A 19,254-nucleotide genomic window follows, 5' to 3' on the forward strand; every position below is an offset into this window, starting at 1 on the left:
GCCGCCTAGGGCTGAAGCCAAAGCCTGAGCCCCGCCACCAGGGCTGAAGCCCTTGGGTTTCAGCCCCAGGTGGTGGGGCTCGGGCTTCGGCCCTCAGCTCTGGGGCCCAGCAAGTCTACCGACCCCATTAAAACAGGGTCACAACCCACTTTGGGGTCCCGACTCACAGTTTGAGAACAGCTGGTCTATAGGAATGAAAGTATTCAAGTAAGAGTTTTGAGAGAGAAAAATTCTGAGACACCATTCTCCAGTTACTACATTTCATACGAGTATGTCATTTAGTAAGACATAGTCATGAAGTAATAACCAAAAGTTGAAAATTGGCATTGCTTACATATTACAATCTAGTTAGACACATTAACATTGTGAGGAGCACACCCTATTACATTAGAAGTTTCAAAGAATAATCGCTAATCTTGCTTTATAACAAACAAAAGTTACTGGAAGTAATACAGCATAATTCATACCAACAGTTCATTAATACAGTAGAGTGAGGGTTTGGTTCAAGGTGTAACTGTTTTGTTGGTAATGGTTGGTCCATATTAAGGGAATGAAGAAATGTAGGAGTGTCTCAACTTCAGATTAGACTAATCTGCTAGGGGCACAAGTAGTATTGGCATAGTACTGCTGTGAGGCAGTAGATATCCCTCCACAGCACATTAGAGAAAGGGGATTTAAAAATCTCAATCAAAATGTTACAAGCTATTCTTTACAAAAAGATATTCTGTAAAAATTGCAATGACTTTCTTGCTTTTTAGAGAAATTAAATGCTAGGACACTGAATATACAGAGCATCAAAACTAGTGTTTTTTTGTTAACTGTTAAGATTGATTCATTCATTATAATCAAATGATATCAATGAAAACTACTTTCATAAGCTTCATAAAAATCATTACTTCATAAAATGATCTCTAATATTTTAAGTGCACATTAGGTCTCAAGTAATTAACAGTGATAGTGAAAGAAAAGAACAGGAAACCTTCACTTGTTCTCATGGAACAGCTACAATATTCCAGGTTTAATTTAATAAAAGTACAAGTTACCATAATTACACTGAATTGGAGTAGAAAAACACCATTATTACACCTTCAATTGTACAAATAATTGTTAGGGCTATGTTTTGCAATAGTAAGAACATAAATAGTAAAAAAAAAAATAGCAGCTTTTCTCCAGTCCTCTTATTACTGTAATCATAGCTACTTAAATTGACACGTCTATTTGATTAAACACAAATGCAGGAGACATTAAGCATTCTTCAGTAGTGTGAATTACAGCAGTATAAGGTTTGTTCCAAAAGGACTTTTTCCTTAGCACTTTAAAATCGTACCTCAGGGATAACATGTTATATCTTCCGAGCCCCAACATTAGATATTGGTATTAATATACAGTAAAAACAAAGTTCTATAGTTCCTCCCCAAATTGTTAAATGATTTCCTACATTTAAATGCTACAAGCCAGACCAAATATAAGTAAAGTGCACAGAATTCACTTCAGAATGTAGCTATTTCTACACACATTTTTAAACGTCTGATAACACAGATTTGCAAGTCTAGCAAAGACATTAAGTTTAATTAGGTGTAACAGTTTCTCTACCCATACTTTAAAAAAAAAAAAACACTTCTGGATTATTAGTGTAGTTATGTTGCGCATTCTGATTTTAAAAAAATTTATTCAAAATTTGCATGGGTTTTCTAGTATATCACTGACATGACAGCATCCAAACATAGTTTCTATTTAACTTGCTACTTTTTTGGCATATTTCACAATTATAAATCAAGCAGTGTGAAAAACATGATGCAAGATAGGAAGTGTATATTACTTGTAATTTAATATAATGATATTTTAGTTTATAAGAAAATATGATTTACATACTCTTTAGTTGCATATAAGTATGTTTATGTAGTGGCAGCATAAATACATGTTATTGTTCAATCTCCCAATCACAGTACAGTTTACAATGCCATTATTTTTGGACTTTCTAATTTTGAGTGAGTGGTGCAGGAACATCATAGGTACATATTTTTGAGATTTATCAAGTAAAATAAATTACTATATCAGTAAACAGTATGTACTTACACAATTGTGTCCGCTCACAAAATGGTAACACTGATAAATCTTCCAGGTTTACATTCACAGGAAACCATACAGGATTCTTTTTCAAACAGAGTGTAAATTAATTAGTACAAGAATGTTTATTAAAAATCCAACTGTTGGTTTTAAAAGTCAATTCGAGTTTTGCCATTATCTTCAGTGGTATCAGGATCTCACCCCATTCATCTAGCTAACAATCAAAACCTAGGGAAACTCTGAAAGCAACATTTTAATACAAAACATCCTATCAGTGATGCAACTACTCCTGTGCTTTATGGACAATCCCTAGACAATCAGTTCATTGCACCATCACCTGGAGTAGACCACAAAACTTAAGAAATTCCCACCACAGTTAGGGGGTTAAAATTCCATGTTGGGATCTGTGTTTTAGTCACTGGAGTCCCATTAACATTAGAGTCACCTGGCTAAATGCTTATGCTCCACTTTGAAAATTATCAGTGGGAATCCAGACATGGGGTCTAGTTAATGTTCTTATTATACGGGTCTGACCATGCTCTCACTGAAGTCAAAGAAAACTTCCATTGACTTAAATGATAGCAAGAGCAGCTCTCATTAGGGCTAAGTTCTACTTGCACAATTGCCAACTGGATCAGGCTCTTCATGAGTATCCAGTATTCCTTCTATGAAGTTTATTCTCTCTCTCTCCTTAACAGCAGTGGAACAAAGAACAGATCCCCTTCAATGTGACTTGTAATGCATTAATGAAGAGCTTGTGCTTTTTGGGGATGTGGGGAGGGCTTCTTTATGAAGTTTAAAAACAAGCTTTCAAGTCTTTAGGTATCATTGTTTTTAAAATAAAAAATATAAGAATGCCAAATCTAGTCTCATATGGTTTTGCTGGAAGACTTAAAGGAGGAGGAGAATGTGCCGAAGAGCCTGTGTATTTTCAGTAACCATACTTTGATTGAAGACGAGGGATAGAGAGAATTTAATAAAGATCCTTTCTTCAAAATGTTTGTTATTGGAGTTAAACAGGTGTTAACATAAAGACCGACAAACTTTTAAACAGTCTGAATAAAAATTTCTTTCCTCTCAATTGTTCAGCTTTTAGTCTTTGGTGCTGTCTTTTGTTCTCCAATGATCAGTTTTCCAGGGCACACAAGACCTGGATTTCTAAAGTTAAAAAACACACACAAGAGCAGGAACTCCCCAAACTCCAGAACACTTTTTGAAAAAAATTCTCCCAGGCCCACTTTTAAGAGATAATTTGTGTGCTTGGATGCAAATGAGGTTCCCACTGATTTCAGTAGGAACAGTACATATATCTAAAGAAAGGATTCAGAGTTAATCTGCTATTATATGTCTATTTATTTATGTAATGGGTTCTATAGAAGTGGACTAGAATTTCACTAACCTTCAAAATAGTTACTCAAACCATTGTAAATAAGCAGAGAATACACTACAAGTAGCATTTTCTGAACTTTTGAATTATTATTCATTAAAGCAGGTTAGAATCACAACAACATAGATTTTAGAAAACAGACTATTACTAAATGGAATACCTCATCCATGAAAACCTATTTTTCAGTGTAACCCCATTTCTAGATGCTTTAGGAGTTGCCCATCTTTCTAGTATGAAAAAGAAAAATAGTTATGAGATCTAATGCTTCAGCTTTCACCATAATTTTGCAATGAGAAAACTCCTAAATGATTAAAAAATGTCAACTTAAAACCTAACTTTGGCTGAAAATTGCAAACAAAGCAAAATTTAAGTTGAGCATATTTCCCCAAAAAATCATTTGCATGACAGCATTTTTTCCACTGTTTTTCATTGGCATTTTTGATGGTGTTTATTTGCATGAATAAGCATTTCTTCTTTTTGCAATGAAGAGCCTAATTATTGCAAAATATAGGCACTTTAAAAAACACAGATACCTTACGCAAGGCAGTGCAGTTGGGATGTCAAAAGCATTTGCCAATAATGATTCATGCTACATAGTTCACTTCTTCAAACGGAAAGCTCCAGGAGTTTTACACTGTGCTAGAAGTTTGTGAAAAACTGTAACATTTAAAATTTAAAACTGATAAATTTCACATTAAAATTTCTTACACCAAGATTTTCAACTGCTACTACTGTAAAAAGTCTTCTTAAACAGCCACCAGATGCATTCCTGTCATTGCACACATGCCTGAATGACAGTGATAGCAAAAATAGTTATGTTTATATTTAATCTTAATTACACATGCTACCATTTATCTGCATATAATATTGAGAGAGAAAAAATTCCAAATTCTATGACTGATGTGTAAGCCTTCCACATTTTATGCCAGCGCATGTATACAGAATTGCCATTCGATCCATTCTACTCATAAAGGGCCTGATCCAAAGGCCACTGAAGTCAATGGAAGACTTTTCACCTCAGTGGACTCTGATTCAGGCGAAAAATTCAAATCGCAAGATGTTTAATAACAGTATGTAATACAGTAATTCATTTAACTTCACTTAGGATGACTAAAAACTACATTATATTTCTCAGAGCATCTTTTAAAAAAACCATTCCTTCCAAAACTAAAAACAAAACAAAAACAAAAAATCCATCCCCAAACCTTAAGTTACAGTTCAATTTGAGCCCTATTTGCATGTACAAAAATTTAGTCTATATTCATCTTTAGCTAACTAAAGAAGGGTTTTTTAAATCATTTTATCGCCTCCCCAAGAACAACAAAACAAAACAAAAAACACCCCACCCTGTATAACAATGCCTGTTAATACAAGTATACTCTAGCCCATGATAAGTGAGTTATTATACAAGGTGCATTTCTAACTATTATTGTTCCTTTATTTTCCACAATTTTATTATTAAAGAAAAAGGTCTTTTTTGGTTCAGAAATGTTACAAACAGTGTTTTCCAAATAATGAGTAGCAGACTTTGATTTCTATTAAGTTTTCATAAGCTATGAAGGGATTAGACATCATCAAATATTCGGCTTCGTGACATTGATAAATACCTTCCACCAGGCTGATACCTGTAGGACATACATAAAGAAAATCATATAAGAACACAGAGAAGAGAAAAGAAAGAAAACATCAGTAACATATAGAAGCAACATCACATCTAGTGTGTATTAAAAAGAAATCTATTCTGCCCATTTTGCCACATGAAATATCTAAACTGCAGAATAACTTACATTTAGAGTGATTTTCATCCTGAATGATCCCAATGCGCTTTATTCACTTATATATAATAAAATAAATATATTAAAAATCTGTACACTAAAATTACACTAAAATTGAAATTCTAGTAATCTAACAAACACCTGCATAAGAATTTTATACATGGCAGTTATCTATCTGAAATTAAATCTTTTAAATATCATGTGACTAAGAACATTTAAACATATTTGAGGAGGTCTTGTTTCTAAACTACCTTTCTCATTAGCCATGAAGAAACCAAAGACTATATTATATTTTTGTTAAATTGTAAGGAAAAAAAGACTTTTATTGGTATCTGAAAGTTTTCAGGTTGGATGAGCAGCAAAAAAGAGTCTACATAATATCCAGTGAAATAGCACCACCCAAGACCATTAAAATAGGGTTACCATATTGCAGTCCTGGAAAAAGAGGACACTCCAAGGGGCCCTGGCCCCACCCCAACTCCGCCTCTGCCCTGACTCCGCCCCCTCCCCTGCTTCCCGCGAATCAAATGTTCGGAGAACGCAGTGGTCTCGAGCAGTCGAAGACTCTTCTTCCCCGTCCCCTCCAGTCTATGTCTATCCTATTGCTGTCTAACCCGCCCCAGCTCCTCATCTGATTTCAACTGCCCCCGCCCTACCGCTCTGGATTCCTTGTCCCAGTTTCCTGGTCCTGTCTCACTCTCCTCTCTCCCCGCCTCCATCCCTCAGATGGGATGTTCGTTCCAGATTGGCAAAATTATAAGGCTTCCCAACATTTCAACACTTCCCATTCTAAATTTTCGGTTGCTTAACTATAGGCTAGTTCTGCCTACAACAAAGCATATTCAGAACTTCTGATTAAAGGGATTATAAGTGTAGCAACCTCCATCATAGCTAGTCGCCAAAGATTGAACCCGAGCCATCCAGACTTAAAAGCATGAGCTTCTACTACTTGAGTTCAAGATATAACTCCCTTAGCTGGTAGCTATACAGTTATCCTCTAAAAAATCACCAGAGGAGGGCACAAAACGCATGTTGGACAGTGAATTACAAAAGTGCCAAATATTATTATTAGACCTGCAATACTTTTCACAATGAACATCAGCGGGGGATAAACTGGGAATTTAAGAATATTTGGAAAACAATTTTAGAATAACATTCAGTGCTGTGGTTTAAAAGAAAAAAAAAAAAAACGGTTAAAACTCATAACTTAGCAGCATTCAGTGTTTGGAAAAAAAACAACTTCTAGGAGGGATACAAGTTAAGAATGTTGAAACAGGAAAATGTTATGCTTAGTTACCACTTGGGCAAGGCGGCGTGCTATGTAATACTTGCAAGATGTCACTGTAATGTTTTACAATATATAGCAGCGCAATGCTGATTCCATTGATATTGTTGAGCAATTCATGCTGATTTTATTTCAGCCCACATCTTAATAGTTTTGAATACAAGATCACAATTTTCAGCTCAGTTGGTCTGAACATGCAGAGCTTTAAAATTGCTATGCTCTAAACTGTATATTAACTACAATTTTATAAACCTGCATGTCAGAAAACTGTGTGCCACTACTACTAGACAGTGGCACAAGGCAATTCAGTGTGAATCACAGAAATGTAGAACTGGAAGGGACATCAACAGGTCATCTAGTCAAAACCCTGCACTGAGGCAGGACTGAGTAATAACAACTAGACCATCCTTGACAGGTGTTTGTCTAACCTCTTAAAAAACTCCAATGACTGCTATTCCATAACCTCTCTAGGTAATTTGTCCAGTGCTTAACTACCTTTACAGTTAGGAAGTTTTTCCTAATGTCTAACCTAAATCTCCCTTGCTACAATTTAAGCCCATTGCTTCTTTTTCATGCATGTCCTGAGTGGGACAGGGGTGGGTCCAGGCAGTGAGATTGGGGGGAGGGAGGTCGAGGGAGTCGGTGGGTGTGTGGGGATGGACCGGGGGAAGCAGGGTGGAGGAACTGAGGGGGACAGGACTGGGACTGGGGGGGGAGGTTAAGGGGGATGGGACAGGACTAGGATGGGGGGAGTAGGGTAGGGGCTGAGGGGAGCATGAATGGGACAGGGTAGAGAGAGCTGTGTGGGGTGGGGGAGACAATGGGGCTGGGCTGGGGAGGGTCAGGGTCTGGAGGGGATGAGACAGAAGGGAGCAGGACTGGAATGGGGGAAGTTGAGGGGGTGGGACAGCAGGGGGAGTGATGGGGGTGGGATGACAGGGGAGGCTGAAGAAGAGATTTGGGGTAGGGCAAGGCTGAGGGCAGTGGGTTGGGGGGAGCAGGGGGACTGTGGGGGAGGCTGTTGGAACAGGGGCAGGGACTGAAGGCAGTGGGTTCAGGGTGGGAGGTACAGGGGGAACTGCGGGGGAGGCGGAGGGAACAGGGTCAGGGTGGGGGCTGAGGGCAGTGGGTCGGGTCTACACTGGCACCTCTCAGCATTGCTGTGCCAGGCGGCAGACCTGCACCAGCGCTACCCTGGTGATGGAAGAGTCCTCAGTGGAAATGCAGACTTCATGACACAGACCCTCCTCGGCACTTCAAACCTGGCGCTGCTCTGGTCAGTCACTAGGCTCTTGTCACTTTCAAACCCATGCAGGGTATCTGGCTCTTTTTCAGTGCTCAGGCTAAGAAAAGCCTCTGCATTTTGTGAGGGCTTCAGCATTCACTTTCCTACTTGACAAACTGTCTGCCTGACACATTGCTCCCAGGGCATTCATCTTTATTCATTATCGGCAGGTCCATCAGATTAAGGAGCAACACAGGGGGAAGCAACACAATGGTGTCATGGATTTTTAATTTTTCAAACCACTTTGGCCTCAACAGGGATAACAGCAAATCTGGACAGAGCAGATGGGTGTCAGGATGGGTTTTTTTTTTTTTTTTTTTTTTTTTTAAGTGAAAATGTTTGGGTCTGAGCAAAGGCTGCAAACTTCCCTTTGGAAACCTCTGCTGATCTTTTGCCCCAGAGGCTAACGACAGCCTGGAATCTGGGACAGATTTCCACATCCATGCAGGGTGAGATGATCGGGGGGGGGGGGGGGGGGAAGAGGGGAGGGACTGTGGGGGAGGCAGAAGGAACAGGGTCAGGGGGGCTGAGGGCAGTGGATTGAGGGTGAGGGGCACAGGGGGGACACTGCGGGGGAGGCTGAGGGAACAGGGTCAGGGTGGGGGCTGAGGGCAGTGGGTCGGGTGAGATGATCAGCGGGAGGGGAGGGACTGTGGGGGAGGCAGAGGGAACAGGGTCAGGGGGGCTGAGGGCAGTAGATTGAGGGTGGGGGCACAGGGGGGGACTGCGGGGGAGGCTGAGGGAACAGGGTCAGGGTGGGGGCTGAGGGCAGTGGGGCTGAGGGGAGCCCCCCCAGGAGAGACCTGCCAGGGGGCCAGGTGAGCCCAGCAGTGCTTACCTGGAGCGGCTCCCAGGAAGCATCCAGCAGGCAGGTCCCTCCCAGTCCCTCTGGCTCCTTCCTACGGTTGGGTCGGGTCAAGGAGAGGGGGGCAGGGGCGGGGGGTCTCTCTGCCCGAGTCTACAGGTCCCGCCCCGCTGCAGCAGGCAGGGGAGCGAGACCTCCTCGCTGCCTCTCTGTGTGCCGGGGCAGGGCTGCGCTCTGCAGGCTCCTGCCGGCCGGGTGGCGGGCCCCGTGGGCTGACACCGCTGCGCCGGGAGCTCTCAGCTGCGTACTGCCCCAGGGAGGAAAGGTGAGTGGCGCCGGCTTGCCGCAGTTCCCCCAGCACGGCTGCCCTGTCAGCGCTTTTGGGTCTTTAAATAGCCGTCCGGGGGGAAATCCCAGACATTTTTAGCTTTTTACAAATTCCCCTCGGACGGCTATTTAAAGACCCGAAACCCGGACATATGGTAACCCTAATTAAAAAGTGAATAGCAGCTTTTGAGGGAAAAAGAATATGTTTCCCCAAATTGGTAGCCAAATATATGAAGATTTAAAAACACAAATATATTCAAAAGATCATCACAACTGTGTTTTTCTCTATGTAATAATCCTGAATAGACCCAAAGCAGGGACCTGCCCTTCTAGCACTGTTCTATATGTTTTAAGATACTTTAAACTGTTGCCATGGAAAAGACATAGGGCTTGATTCTACCCTGACATTGGTTTTAACCAGTGTGGTTTCAATGGAATTACTCCTGATTTACACTGGTGTGAGAAAAAATTCTTACTGCTTCTGCTTGTTGATTTTCTCCAACACAATTAGTTATCCTTTTTTGCTTCACCATCTGTGAATTACAGATCACCAGCAATGTGGGAAACAATCAGCTGAGCCACAGTCAGCCCATGCAATGTCCTTAATTCTTTACAGGATTTCACAGAAGCGGACTCCTTCACTTTTGCCTCTATGAAATATATTTTTCACATGTATCCAATATATTTATTTTACGTATAAATCAAAAATATTGACTGAAATAAATAACTTTTACCCATTAGGCATTTGGGAGATGGAGAGGGAATCACCAGCACTTTCAAGTGGTTTCAAATACTGCCCTAGTCATCTTAAGACACAAACACTAGGGAAGATTCTGAATTCGGTTTATCAATGATATGCCTGTGAACTGGATATAGTTGCCATGGATCAAAGAAATAATAAGTCCGAACACTTCATTTAGATAAAACTGAAAATTCCTCACCTTCCTGAGTCAAGAGGATGATCAAGAGGATCATCACTAACTGAATCCGCATTAAAATCCAAAGGTTCTGCATCTTGGAGGAGTTCTATTCTATCCCTTTCGGTCCTGCCATTTGACCTGGTATACTTAGACATGGCTGAATTTAAAAAAAAAAAAAAAAAAAGTATAGAGTAAGCGAAGATCATTAAACATCTTAAAATTTTATGTCTTATAAATGCTCTCTCTCTAAGAAACAAACATAATATGCACATTACTTGTAAGTCATTCAAAAAGTAAGCCTGACTATAGCTAGATTCAATATTTGGCTAATTCTAGTTGGATGCTCACAGTTCCAACCAGTACCCCTGCGAAAAATGCCCTCACTCTGATGTACAGCTTGCAATTTTTCAAAAGGGCCAACCCTTTGCCAAATCTATACCCAGTTTCACCAGAAAACTCCAAGGCACTTTTCAATTAGACCTATTTTGACACAGAGTTTAAAATTATGAGCTTTTGTAATTGGAAAAATATATTCCTCCCACACCATGATTCAAAAGTGGTTAGACAATATTGGTTGAAACTATGTTTCTTAAAACAAATGCCAAATCAAATCCAAACCAAACATTTGGGCACAGACCATGCCAGGAAAAAAATAATCAACCCAAAAAGCCAAAGTTTCAAAAAGTTATGAATGACTGGGAACAAGTGTTAAAAGGCAATCTGTTACGCAGTCTTCACAATACCAGTTCATGGGCCTCCTGTTATAATATTGGAATGCTGCATATTATTTGGGTGTCATTAAAATAATTTCAGTTAATCACTATGGGGGGGCGGGGGGAGGGGAGAAATGATAACCCACCACATTTCTTCCTCAAAATTTGTACCTATCATAGTTACACGTAAGATTACTATAACTGAAAGTAGTTACATAGGGAAATTATTTCTCTCTACTCAATATATTTACTTTATTGATTTAATAGCACTTTGTGCATACTCAGTTTCACTGTATTGATGGGTCAGCTGTATTTCCTGTTTCATGAATTAGCATACCATTATTTGTGTTCAGCTCTGAGAAGCTCATGGGCAAACAGTAAAACATGCAAAAAATTCAGAAATATGTACAAGTGAAAAGAAAAAAAAAAAAAAAAAAAAAAAAAAGATGGGTAAAAAACTCTCCAGTAAGCATAAAAACTAATTACCTGCACATTGAAAATTTGACCAATATTTTACTATTTTCCCTCAAGAAATACATAACTTCAAATGATTTAACATATGGTAGTTTCACACATTATAAAAAAAATGTAAACTACGAGTTTGTATAATAGGTTATATATTCAGTCTATTGAATTAATATTCCGTAAGTCTAATTACTGTGACACCATACATTTGAAAGATTATCTGGGCAACTAGAAGGGTTACAGATTTTAAAATCTTAGAGTCTGTAAAAAATTGCAAGCATCCCTACCTCTCAGAACACAGTAAAACAATCCACTTTGGGCTGGTCAATACTAAAGCTGTAAGTCAACCTAAGTTACACTATTCCAGTTATGTAACTGAAGCCGACATAACTTAGGTCGACTTACAGCAGTGTCTATACCAGGGGTCGGCAACCTTTCAGAAGTGGTGTGCCGAGTCTTCATTTATTTACTCTAATTTAAGGTTTTGCGTGCCAGTAATACATTTTAACGTTTTTAGAAGGTCTCTTTCTAGAAGTCTATAATATATAATTAAACTATTGTTGTATGTAAAGTAAATAAGGTTTTTAAAATGTTTAAGAAGCTTCATTTAAAATTAAATTAAAATGCAGAGCCCCCCGGACCAGTGGCCAGGACCCAGGCAGTGTGAGTGCCACTGAAAATCAGCTCGCGTGCTGCTTTCGGCACACATGCCATAGGTTGCCTACCCCTGGTCTATACCGTGCTGTGTCGACGGGAGATGCTCTCCCGCCAACTTATCTTACGCTTCTCAGGGAGCTGGCGTACAGATGTTGATGGGAAAGTGCTCTCCCATCGACTTAGCGGGTCAAATCAAAACTATTGCATCTATTGCAGCAGTGCTGATTTAGTCATATGTGTAGCTAAGCCCTTTGTTGTCAATCCCACAGCTGAGAAGAGCTGCTCAAATCATAAGGACTACAGGTCAAATCAGAGAGTCCAATAACTGACCTAGGAATCTGTGACTATTCTCAGAACCTCCCCCCATGGAGTGGAAAGAGGAAATGTCAAAGATTGCCAGCCCCGTGGAGACCTACTGTCCCTCCTGGAGCGAACAGCATGGCTTCATGACACAAGAAGGGGTAAACTCAGCATGCGGAGATAAGCAGAAAACAAATTATTACTACTTTTATAATTATGCTAGTGAAGGTTTTAAGAAAGTATAGAAAAAAGTGTATTACTTACGTCTGCTTGCGTCGGTATCTGAGAAACTAGATTCTTTTTGGTCTGGGTGAACATTTCTATTTCTAGTGGAATCTTCTCGGCTGTTTCCATATCGCTCTTTCCATTCCTGACCCAAAAACAAAAACAAAAAAATACACCCCATCAGCTATATGAACAAAGTTACTTATTCGGATCATATCTGGAATCCTCTGAAATTCTAGATCCATTATCTTGAGATATTCACCCTCACACAATAAACTAGAGGAGCAGTAACATAGGTGTTTATACATTAGGTGTTATTGAGTACACGCTGTGAGACTGCGTGCCTGTGTCTTCTTCAATTGACAAAATTTTAATAAATATGTGCCCTTTCATTCTAAAATATATTTTACTAGCAAGTGTTCCCCCCCAATAGTTTTTTAAAATTAAGTATCATAGTTATACTAATTATGTATTAAATCTATTTGTACAAAATATGCTCAATATCTCTATAGTCTATGCAGTAGAAATGAGATGTTACTTTTTGGTTCCTTCCTCCACCTGTTGGTAGGATAATACAATAGCCACACAGTCATATGATGCTTACAGTAAAAGTTCTCGTCACTTTAATATTTTCATATTAGAGTTTACATCAGCGGTTCTCAAACTGTGGGTCGGGACCCCACAGTGGGTGGTGACTCCGTTTTAATGGGGTTGCAAGGCTGGCATTAGACTTTCTGGGGATAAAGCTGAAGCCTGAGCCCCACCACCTGGGGCCAAAGCCCGAGCCCCACCGCCCAGGGCTTCAGCCCTGGGTGGTAGGGCTCAGGTTACAGGCCCCCTGCGTGGGGCTGAAGCCATTGGGCTTTGGTTCCCCCCCCTCCTGGGGTCGTGTAGTATTTTTGTTGTCAGAGGGGGTTGCGATGCAATGAAGTTTGAGAACCCCTGGTTTATGTAAAAAAGAGGAAGGGTCTGATTCAATTTCTATTAAAACCCATTGGAAACTATTTAATTACATTCAATATGGCTCAAATTCAGCTCAGTGGTTCCAGATCCTGAGCTGGTGTAAACTGGCATAATTCCATTGAAGACAATATACCAATTTACAACAGAGCAAGATCTTCAGTTCTAGTCTGCAGAATAAAAACCACCCAACCTTTCTGAACCATTAATTGAAAATGATCTGGTAAGACCAAAATGTTTCATGTCAATTTAAGTGCAGTGACAATATAACACATAAACACATGAAGAAAACATGTAAAATTAAGCCCTGCAGATTTGCAATAAACCAGATTCTATTTTTAATTCATTTTGAATTTAAAAAAGAAAGTTATATAGTATTTGAGTTTGAAAAGCATGCCGGGGTAATAATTAATTTCCTGCAGACTACAATAATGAATTGACTGGAGGAGGATAGACATATTACTTCTGGGATTATGACTTTATATGCCAAATTCCACACCAGTGTTATAATGGAATGAAAACCAAGGTCCTAAAGGAAAGTTGTAATACATACCAACATACAGTACATAGAAAATTAGTATAATACTTTCTAAAATATTCTCATACCCTTCTTCTATTTTCACCTTCTTCCTGCCTTTGGCGTTTTCTTTTTTCTATAAAAGGAACAATATTTTTATTTAACTAAAGAGTAATAAAAACCATCAGTGATTATAAACAGTTAAAGCAGCAAGGATTAAAAAAGGCACTGGAATAAAATTCTTACCAGTACTCTTAAAGGGATTAAATTTAATCAAAACCAATACATTTTTCATGAAGAAGGGGCTACCTGAGGAAAAACATTGAAGTTTTAAATTAACTACTTGCCTACTTTTGATAAATTTGAATGAAGCTTAATATGAACTTTCCCAATATTTAATAACATGGCAGATCAACAGATGGAGCAGGGAAGAAGAATGAATAATTCTAAAATTATAATGTGCCAGATGGAAGGATCTCTGTCAAAGAGAAACTAAAATGTTACCTAAAATACACAAGGGTTTTGGTTTTGATTGAAGGTCTGGCAGTTCTAAAAATGAACTAATGGGACAATGACAATATTTAGCTCTGTAAACTTAATGATGGGATGTTTAAGGGTCCTTTCAAAAGAGAGTCTCTGTAAAATGCCTGGTGCCATAATTACTTAAGGGTGGCGGTGCATGCACCTTTCCAATAAAAATTGAGTACAAATAACTTCATCTTATACTTTATGATTGATGTACAGAGTCTTTACACAACTTACTAAAAACTGATGACACATTACTATAGCACCTTCCATCTGAAGATTTCAGCTTTATAAATCTCAACTAATTAAGAATCACAATGGCCCTGAAATACCCGAAAGGGTATCTCAGATTGGGATCTCATGTGAAAAACTTCACTTCTACGCTACCCCTTACCACCAAGTTGGGGCATTAGTTCAGTACTGATTCCAAGAGAAGACTACTGCCTAATGAATCACAAACACCGGTTCCTGCAGCATCTAAGGTTTCCTTAGACTCTCTTTCATGTACTGATGAAGCCCTATAGTGTGCAAATTGAGAGAGGTGAGGGATTTAGACACATAGCACATTTAGTTTATAAAGTGATCCTTGCAATTTTAGATTTTGGGACTAAGTACTAAAAAGCCATAAACAATATTCAGTTTTATCACAAAATTTTAGATACATTTACTGCACCCATATTACCTCTTCTGATTAACTCCTTTCCTTCATCAATGAAGTCAGAGGTCATCTCATTGTCTCCCATGAACTGTTGGAACCCCAGCAGATTCAAACAACGAGTTCCTAAGCTGGTAAAAACAAAAAGGATAAAAGAAAAGTTTTAATTCATAAAAATCATCTGAGACAAACTGCGCTGTAGCATGCAAAGTTAGCTATCCCCAAAATGCAGGGAGAAGAGCTTACCATATTGGCAATCTACATTTTAAAAAGGGTATCATTTATTTTGCTGAGTAAGCAAGCTGAAAATTCAGAACACTAAGGAGGTACTTAGACCCAGATTGTGAAGGAAAGGCGTGCATCAGCCCATAAAAGTCCTTTCAATGATGTTAAATCAGAAATACAGCAAAATGGAAGCATGCTTACAATTTATTAGAAGCGTTCCCTCCTATCACTACTGCAAATAATTTAAAACAAGAAATGCACCTGCTTGCAGTAATCTCACAAATACTAAAATTATAGTTGTGTCAGATCTTCGATACCACTGTAAAAACATTGAGGATTCCCCTCTGTGTAGATGACAAGTCATGAGGATGAGTTACTATAGAGGAGCCTATGTAAACTCACTCCTGGCTTCCAATGCAGGAGTCATGTCCCGGATATCCTTATGCCACAGTGACCCCTGGCTGTTAACCAGCCTCATGGAGTCATGGGCAACCAGATGAGAAGGCTGCTCTAAATTTTATGGGGGACTGCTCTGACCCTGGAATCAGGAGGCCTGAAACCATCTTTGCGCTCTCTCCATGGTGACAACTGTTGTTCTTTGCTCAGAGAGAGAATCTGCTTGTTTTTAAGTATATTTAACAGTTTATTCATGGTGTGAAAAACTTTTTAATGTAACTTTTGCACTTTCAGACTGCTGAGCTCTGGTGAATGGTTCAACATTTTACTGAATCATTCAGCTTTTTAGGCATTTAAAAAAATGTATTGTTATCTAAAAGCTGCAGATTCTAAAATGCTAAACTGACCTACAATCTCATCTTTAATAGTTTGAGTTAATATGATGATGCAGCTGGGGGTGGGGAGGAGTGTCTTATATTTTGAAATCAGTGCTAAGTAAATAATAAATGCAAAGGATTACAGATCTGTCAATTACTCACCTGAAGTAAGTGGCAATACAGAGAATGACAACCAGCATGGGATAATATATATAAAACCCATCTGCAATGAAAGACAACACTCTCATGGAGCCCATTATCTGAAGAGAAAAATGTTGATTAGTACAAAGATAAGACAGTTGCATCAATTCTTTTTGTTTCTGTCTAGAATTTACCACTGTCTCACCCATAGGGCCCAGTTACAATACAATAAGGTTATCCATTCTCTAAATATCTACGTAATGAATATCTATGTAATGAATGCTGACAAGTGAAAAGTGAGTTATCAATAATTAACAGTACTGTCGCTCTCCCTGTGTCACACTGCCAAAGCTGTAGTCAGCAGGGGGCACTTGAGCTGGATCCTGCTAATTATAAAAGAGAGGGTGGTCTCTGAGGTCTACAAGACCTTGGAACTTTCACTCTCCCCATCTCTGCCCCAAAGAGTCCAAATTTTATCACTTTCTGGTAGGGCTGTCAACGATTAAAAAATTAAATCGCGATTAATCGCACTGTTAAACAATAATAGAACACCATTTATGTAAATATTCTTGGATGTTTTCTACATTTTCAAATATATTGATTTCAATTACAACACAGAATACAAAGTGTACAGTGCTCACTTTATATTATTTTTGAATACAAATATTTGCACTGTAAAAAAAAGAAATAGTATATTTCAATTCACCTAATACAAGTACTGTAGTGCGACCTCTTTATCATGAAAGTTGAACTTAAAAATGTAGCATTAGGTACCAAAAAAACCTGCATTCAGAAATAAAACAATGTAAAACTTTAGAGCCTACAAGTCCACTCAGTCCTACTTCAGCCAATCAAGTTTGATTACAATTTGCAGGAGATAATGCTGCCCGCTTCTTTTTTACAATGTCACCTGAAAGTGAGAACAGGCGTTCTCATGGCACTGTTGTAGCCGGCGTCGCAAGATATTTACGTGCCAGATGCACTAAACATTCATATGTTCCTTGATGCTTCAACCACCATTCCAGAGGATATGTATACAGTCTGATGATGGGTTCTGCTCGATAACGATCCAAAACACAGCAGACCGACACATGTTCATTTTCATCATCTGAGTCAGATGCCACCAGCAGAAGGTTGATTTTCTTTTTTGGTGGTTCGGGTTCTGTAGTTTCCGCATCGGAATGTTGCTCTTTTAAGCCTTCTGAAAGCATGCCCCACATCTCATCCCCCTCAGATTTTGGAAGGCACTTCAGATTCTTAAACCTTGGGTAGAGTGTTGTTGCTATTTTTAGAAATCTCACATTGATTCCTTCTTTGCGTTTTGTCAAATCTGCTGCGAAAGTGTTCTTAAAACGAACATGTGCTGGGTCATCATCCGAGACGGCTATAACATGAAATACATTGCAGAATGCGGGTAAAACAGAACAGGAGACATACAATTCTCCCCTAAATTTGAGTTCAGTCACAAATTTAATTAATGCACTATTTTTTTAACGAGCACCATCAGCATGGAAGCATGTCCTTCAGAATGGTGGCTGAAGCATGAAGGGGCATACAAATGTTCAGCATAGCTGACATATAAATACCTTGCAACGCCAGCTACAAAAGTGCCATGCGAACGCCTGTTCTCAATTTCAGGTGACATCGTAAATAAGAAGCAGGCAGCAGTATCTCCCGTAAATGTGAACAAACTTGTTTGTCTTAGCGATTGGCTGAACAAGAAGTAGGATTGAGTGGACTTGTAGGCTTTGACGTTTTACAGTTTTGTTTTTGAGTGCAATTATGTAAAAACAACAACAAATCTACATTTGTAAGTTACTTTCACGATAGCGATTGCACTACAGTACTTGTATGAGGTGAATTGAAAATTTTTTTTTTGTTTATCATTTTTACAGTGCAAATATTTGTAATAAAAATAATATAAAGTGAGCACTGTACACTTTTTATTCTGTGTTGTAATAGAAATCAATACATTTGAAAATGTAGAAAAACATCCAAAAATATTGAATAAATTTCAGTTAGTATTCTATTGTTTAACAGTGCGATTAATCACGATTAATTTTTTTAATTGCAGTTAATTTTTTTGAGTTAATCATGTGAGTTAACTGCGATTAATAGACAGCCCTACTTTCTGGGCATGCTGCAAAAACAAACAAATTAAAAAAGAAAACACCTGTGTGATAAGGTCTCTGGCTAAGCTGAGGGTAGGGAGATCACTGGCTGGCTGTGCTCCTGTGGAACTGATTTTAATGCAGCTGAGATTTAACTGTATTTAGTGTAGGAGTCATTATTTTAGAGCACATACAGCCATGGTTAGAAATATTGTCTTAAATCTAAATCAATAAACAAACTATACCCATAAGATTATAGTCTACCACCAAAATGATAATTCTACCAATGTTAAACCACTAATTGCTTAACAAAAAACGTATTTACTGTCATCAGTCTCAGCTTATGTTTGCTACTGATATGTACACATTTGGAGTCCATGGGCAAAAACAAATATTACTTGGAAGTTACAAGTTGCACTCATTTAGCTCAGCACAGCACACACTGTTCAGAGAGTGAAACTGAGTACAAGCCTGCCAGTCATAATTATTAGAAGGGACGTGTATCTTGACCTTGCCAAATGAATAAGACTGGAAAACAGTTTCTATTACTCCTGGGGGAATTCTGTGCCACTGCATGTGCACAGAATTCATGTCCCCCACAGATTTCTTTGCTTCCCCGCAGAAAAATGACTTCTGACGGGGAAACTGCAAAAGTGGTCATACGCCTCTCCCGAGCAGTGCGGGTGCGTCATTTTGGGCGCCTAGAGCAGTTGGTGGAGAAGTAAATAACCGCGGGGTACCCCCTGCCCCTGAACCATCCTGAGGAGCCCTCTGTACCCAGATCCCCACCCCACTGAGCCCCAAGCAGCTGCACCCAGAGCCCCAGCCCACCAAGCCCCACTCCCCCAGCACCCAGGCCACCTCGATAAGCCACACATACCCAGACCCCTCCCTGCCGCTGAACCGCAACCAACTTGTAAATGTAAAGTAATGCACATTGGAAAAAATAAACCCAACTATACATACAATATGATGGGGGCTAATTTAGCTACAACTAATCAGGAAAGAGATCTTGGAGTCATCGTGGATAGTTCTCTGAAGACATCCACGCAGTGTGCAGCGGCACTCAAAAAAGCAAACAGGATGTTAGGAATCATTAAAAAAGGGATACAGAATAAGATATTCTCTATCTTATT

The 19,254-nt window shown here is 39.2% G+C and overlaps 1 protein-coding gene across 1 annotated transcript in view; it reads right to left on the reverse strand.

Moving 5' to 3' along the window:
* Positions 1-4,377: 4,377 nt before the first annotated feature.
* The window catches only part of LMBRD2 (LMBR1 domain containing 2), a 46,752-nt gene continuing 31,875 nt past the window's right edge, over positions 4,378-19,254 (reverse strand). The window contains exons 13-18 of the mRNA XM_065406375.1: positions 16,029-16,126; positions 14,896-14,999; positions 13,778-13,824; positions 12,251-12,356; positions 9,873-10,008; positions 4,378-5,079 (exon numbers count right to left, since the gene is read on the reverse strand). Coding sequence (XP_065262447.1) covers positions 5,019-5,079; positions 9,873-10,008; positions 12,251-12,356; positions 13,778-13,824; positions 14,896-14,999; positions 16,029-16,126 — 552 coding nt within the window. The 3' untranslated portion in view covers positions 4,378-5,018. The remainder of the gene's footprint in view (positions 5,080-9,872; positions 10,009-12,250; positions 12,357-13,777; positions 13,825-14,895; positions 15,000-16,028; positions 16,127-19,254) is intronic.

This window comes from Emys orbicularis, chromosome 6 (genome assembly GCF_028017835.1).
Source record: "Emys orbicularis isolate rEmyOrb1 chromosome 6, rEmyOrb1.hap1, whole genome shotgun sequence".
NCBI classification, from domain to species: Eukaryota; Metazoa; Chordata; order Testudines; family Emydidae; genus Emys; species Emys orbicularis.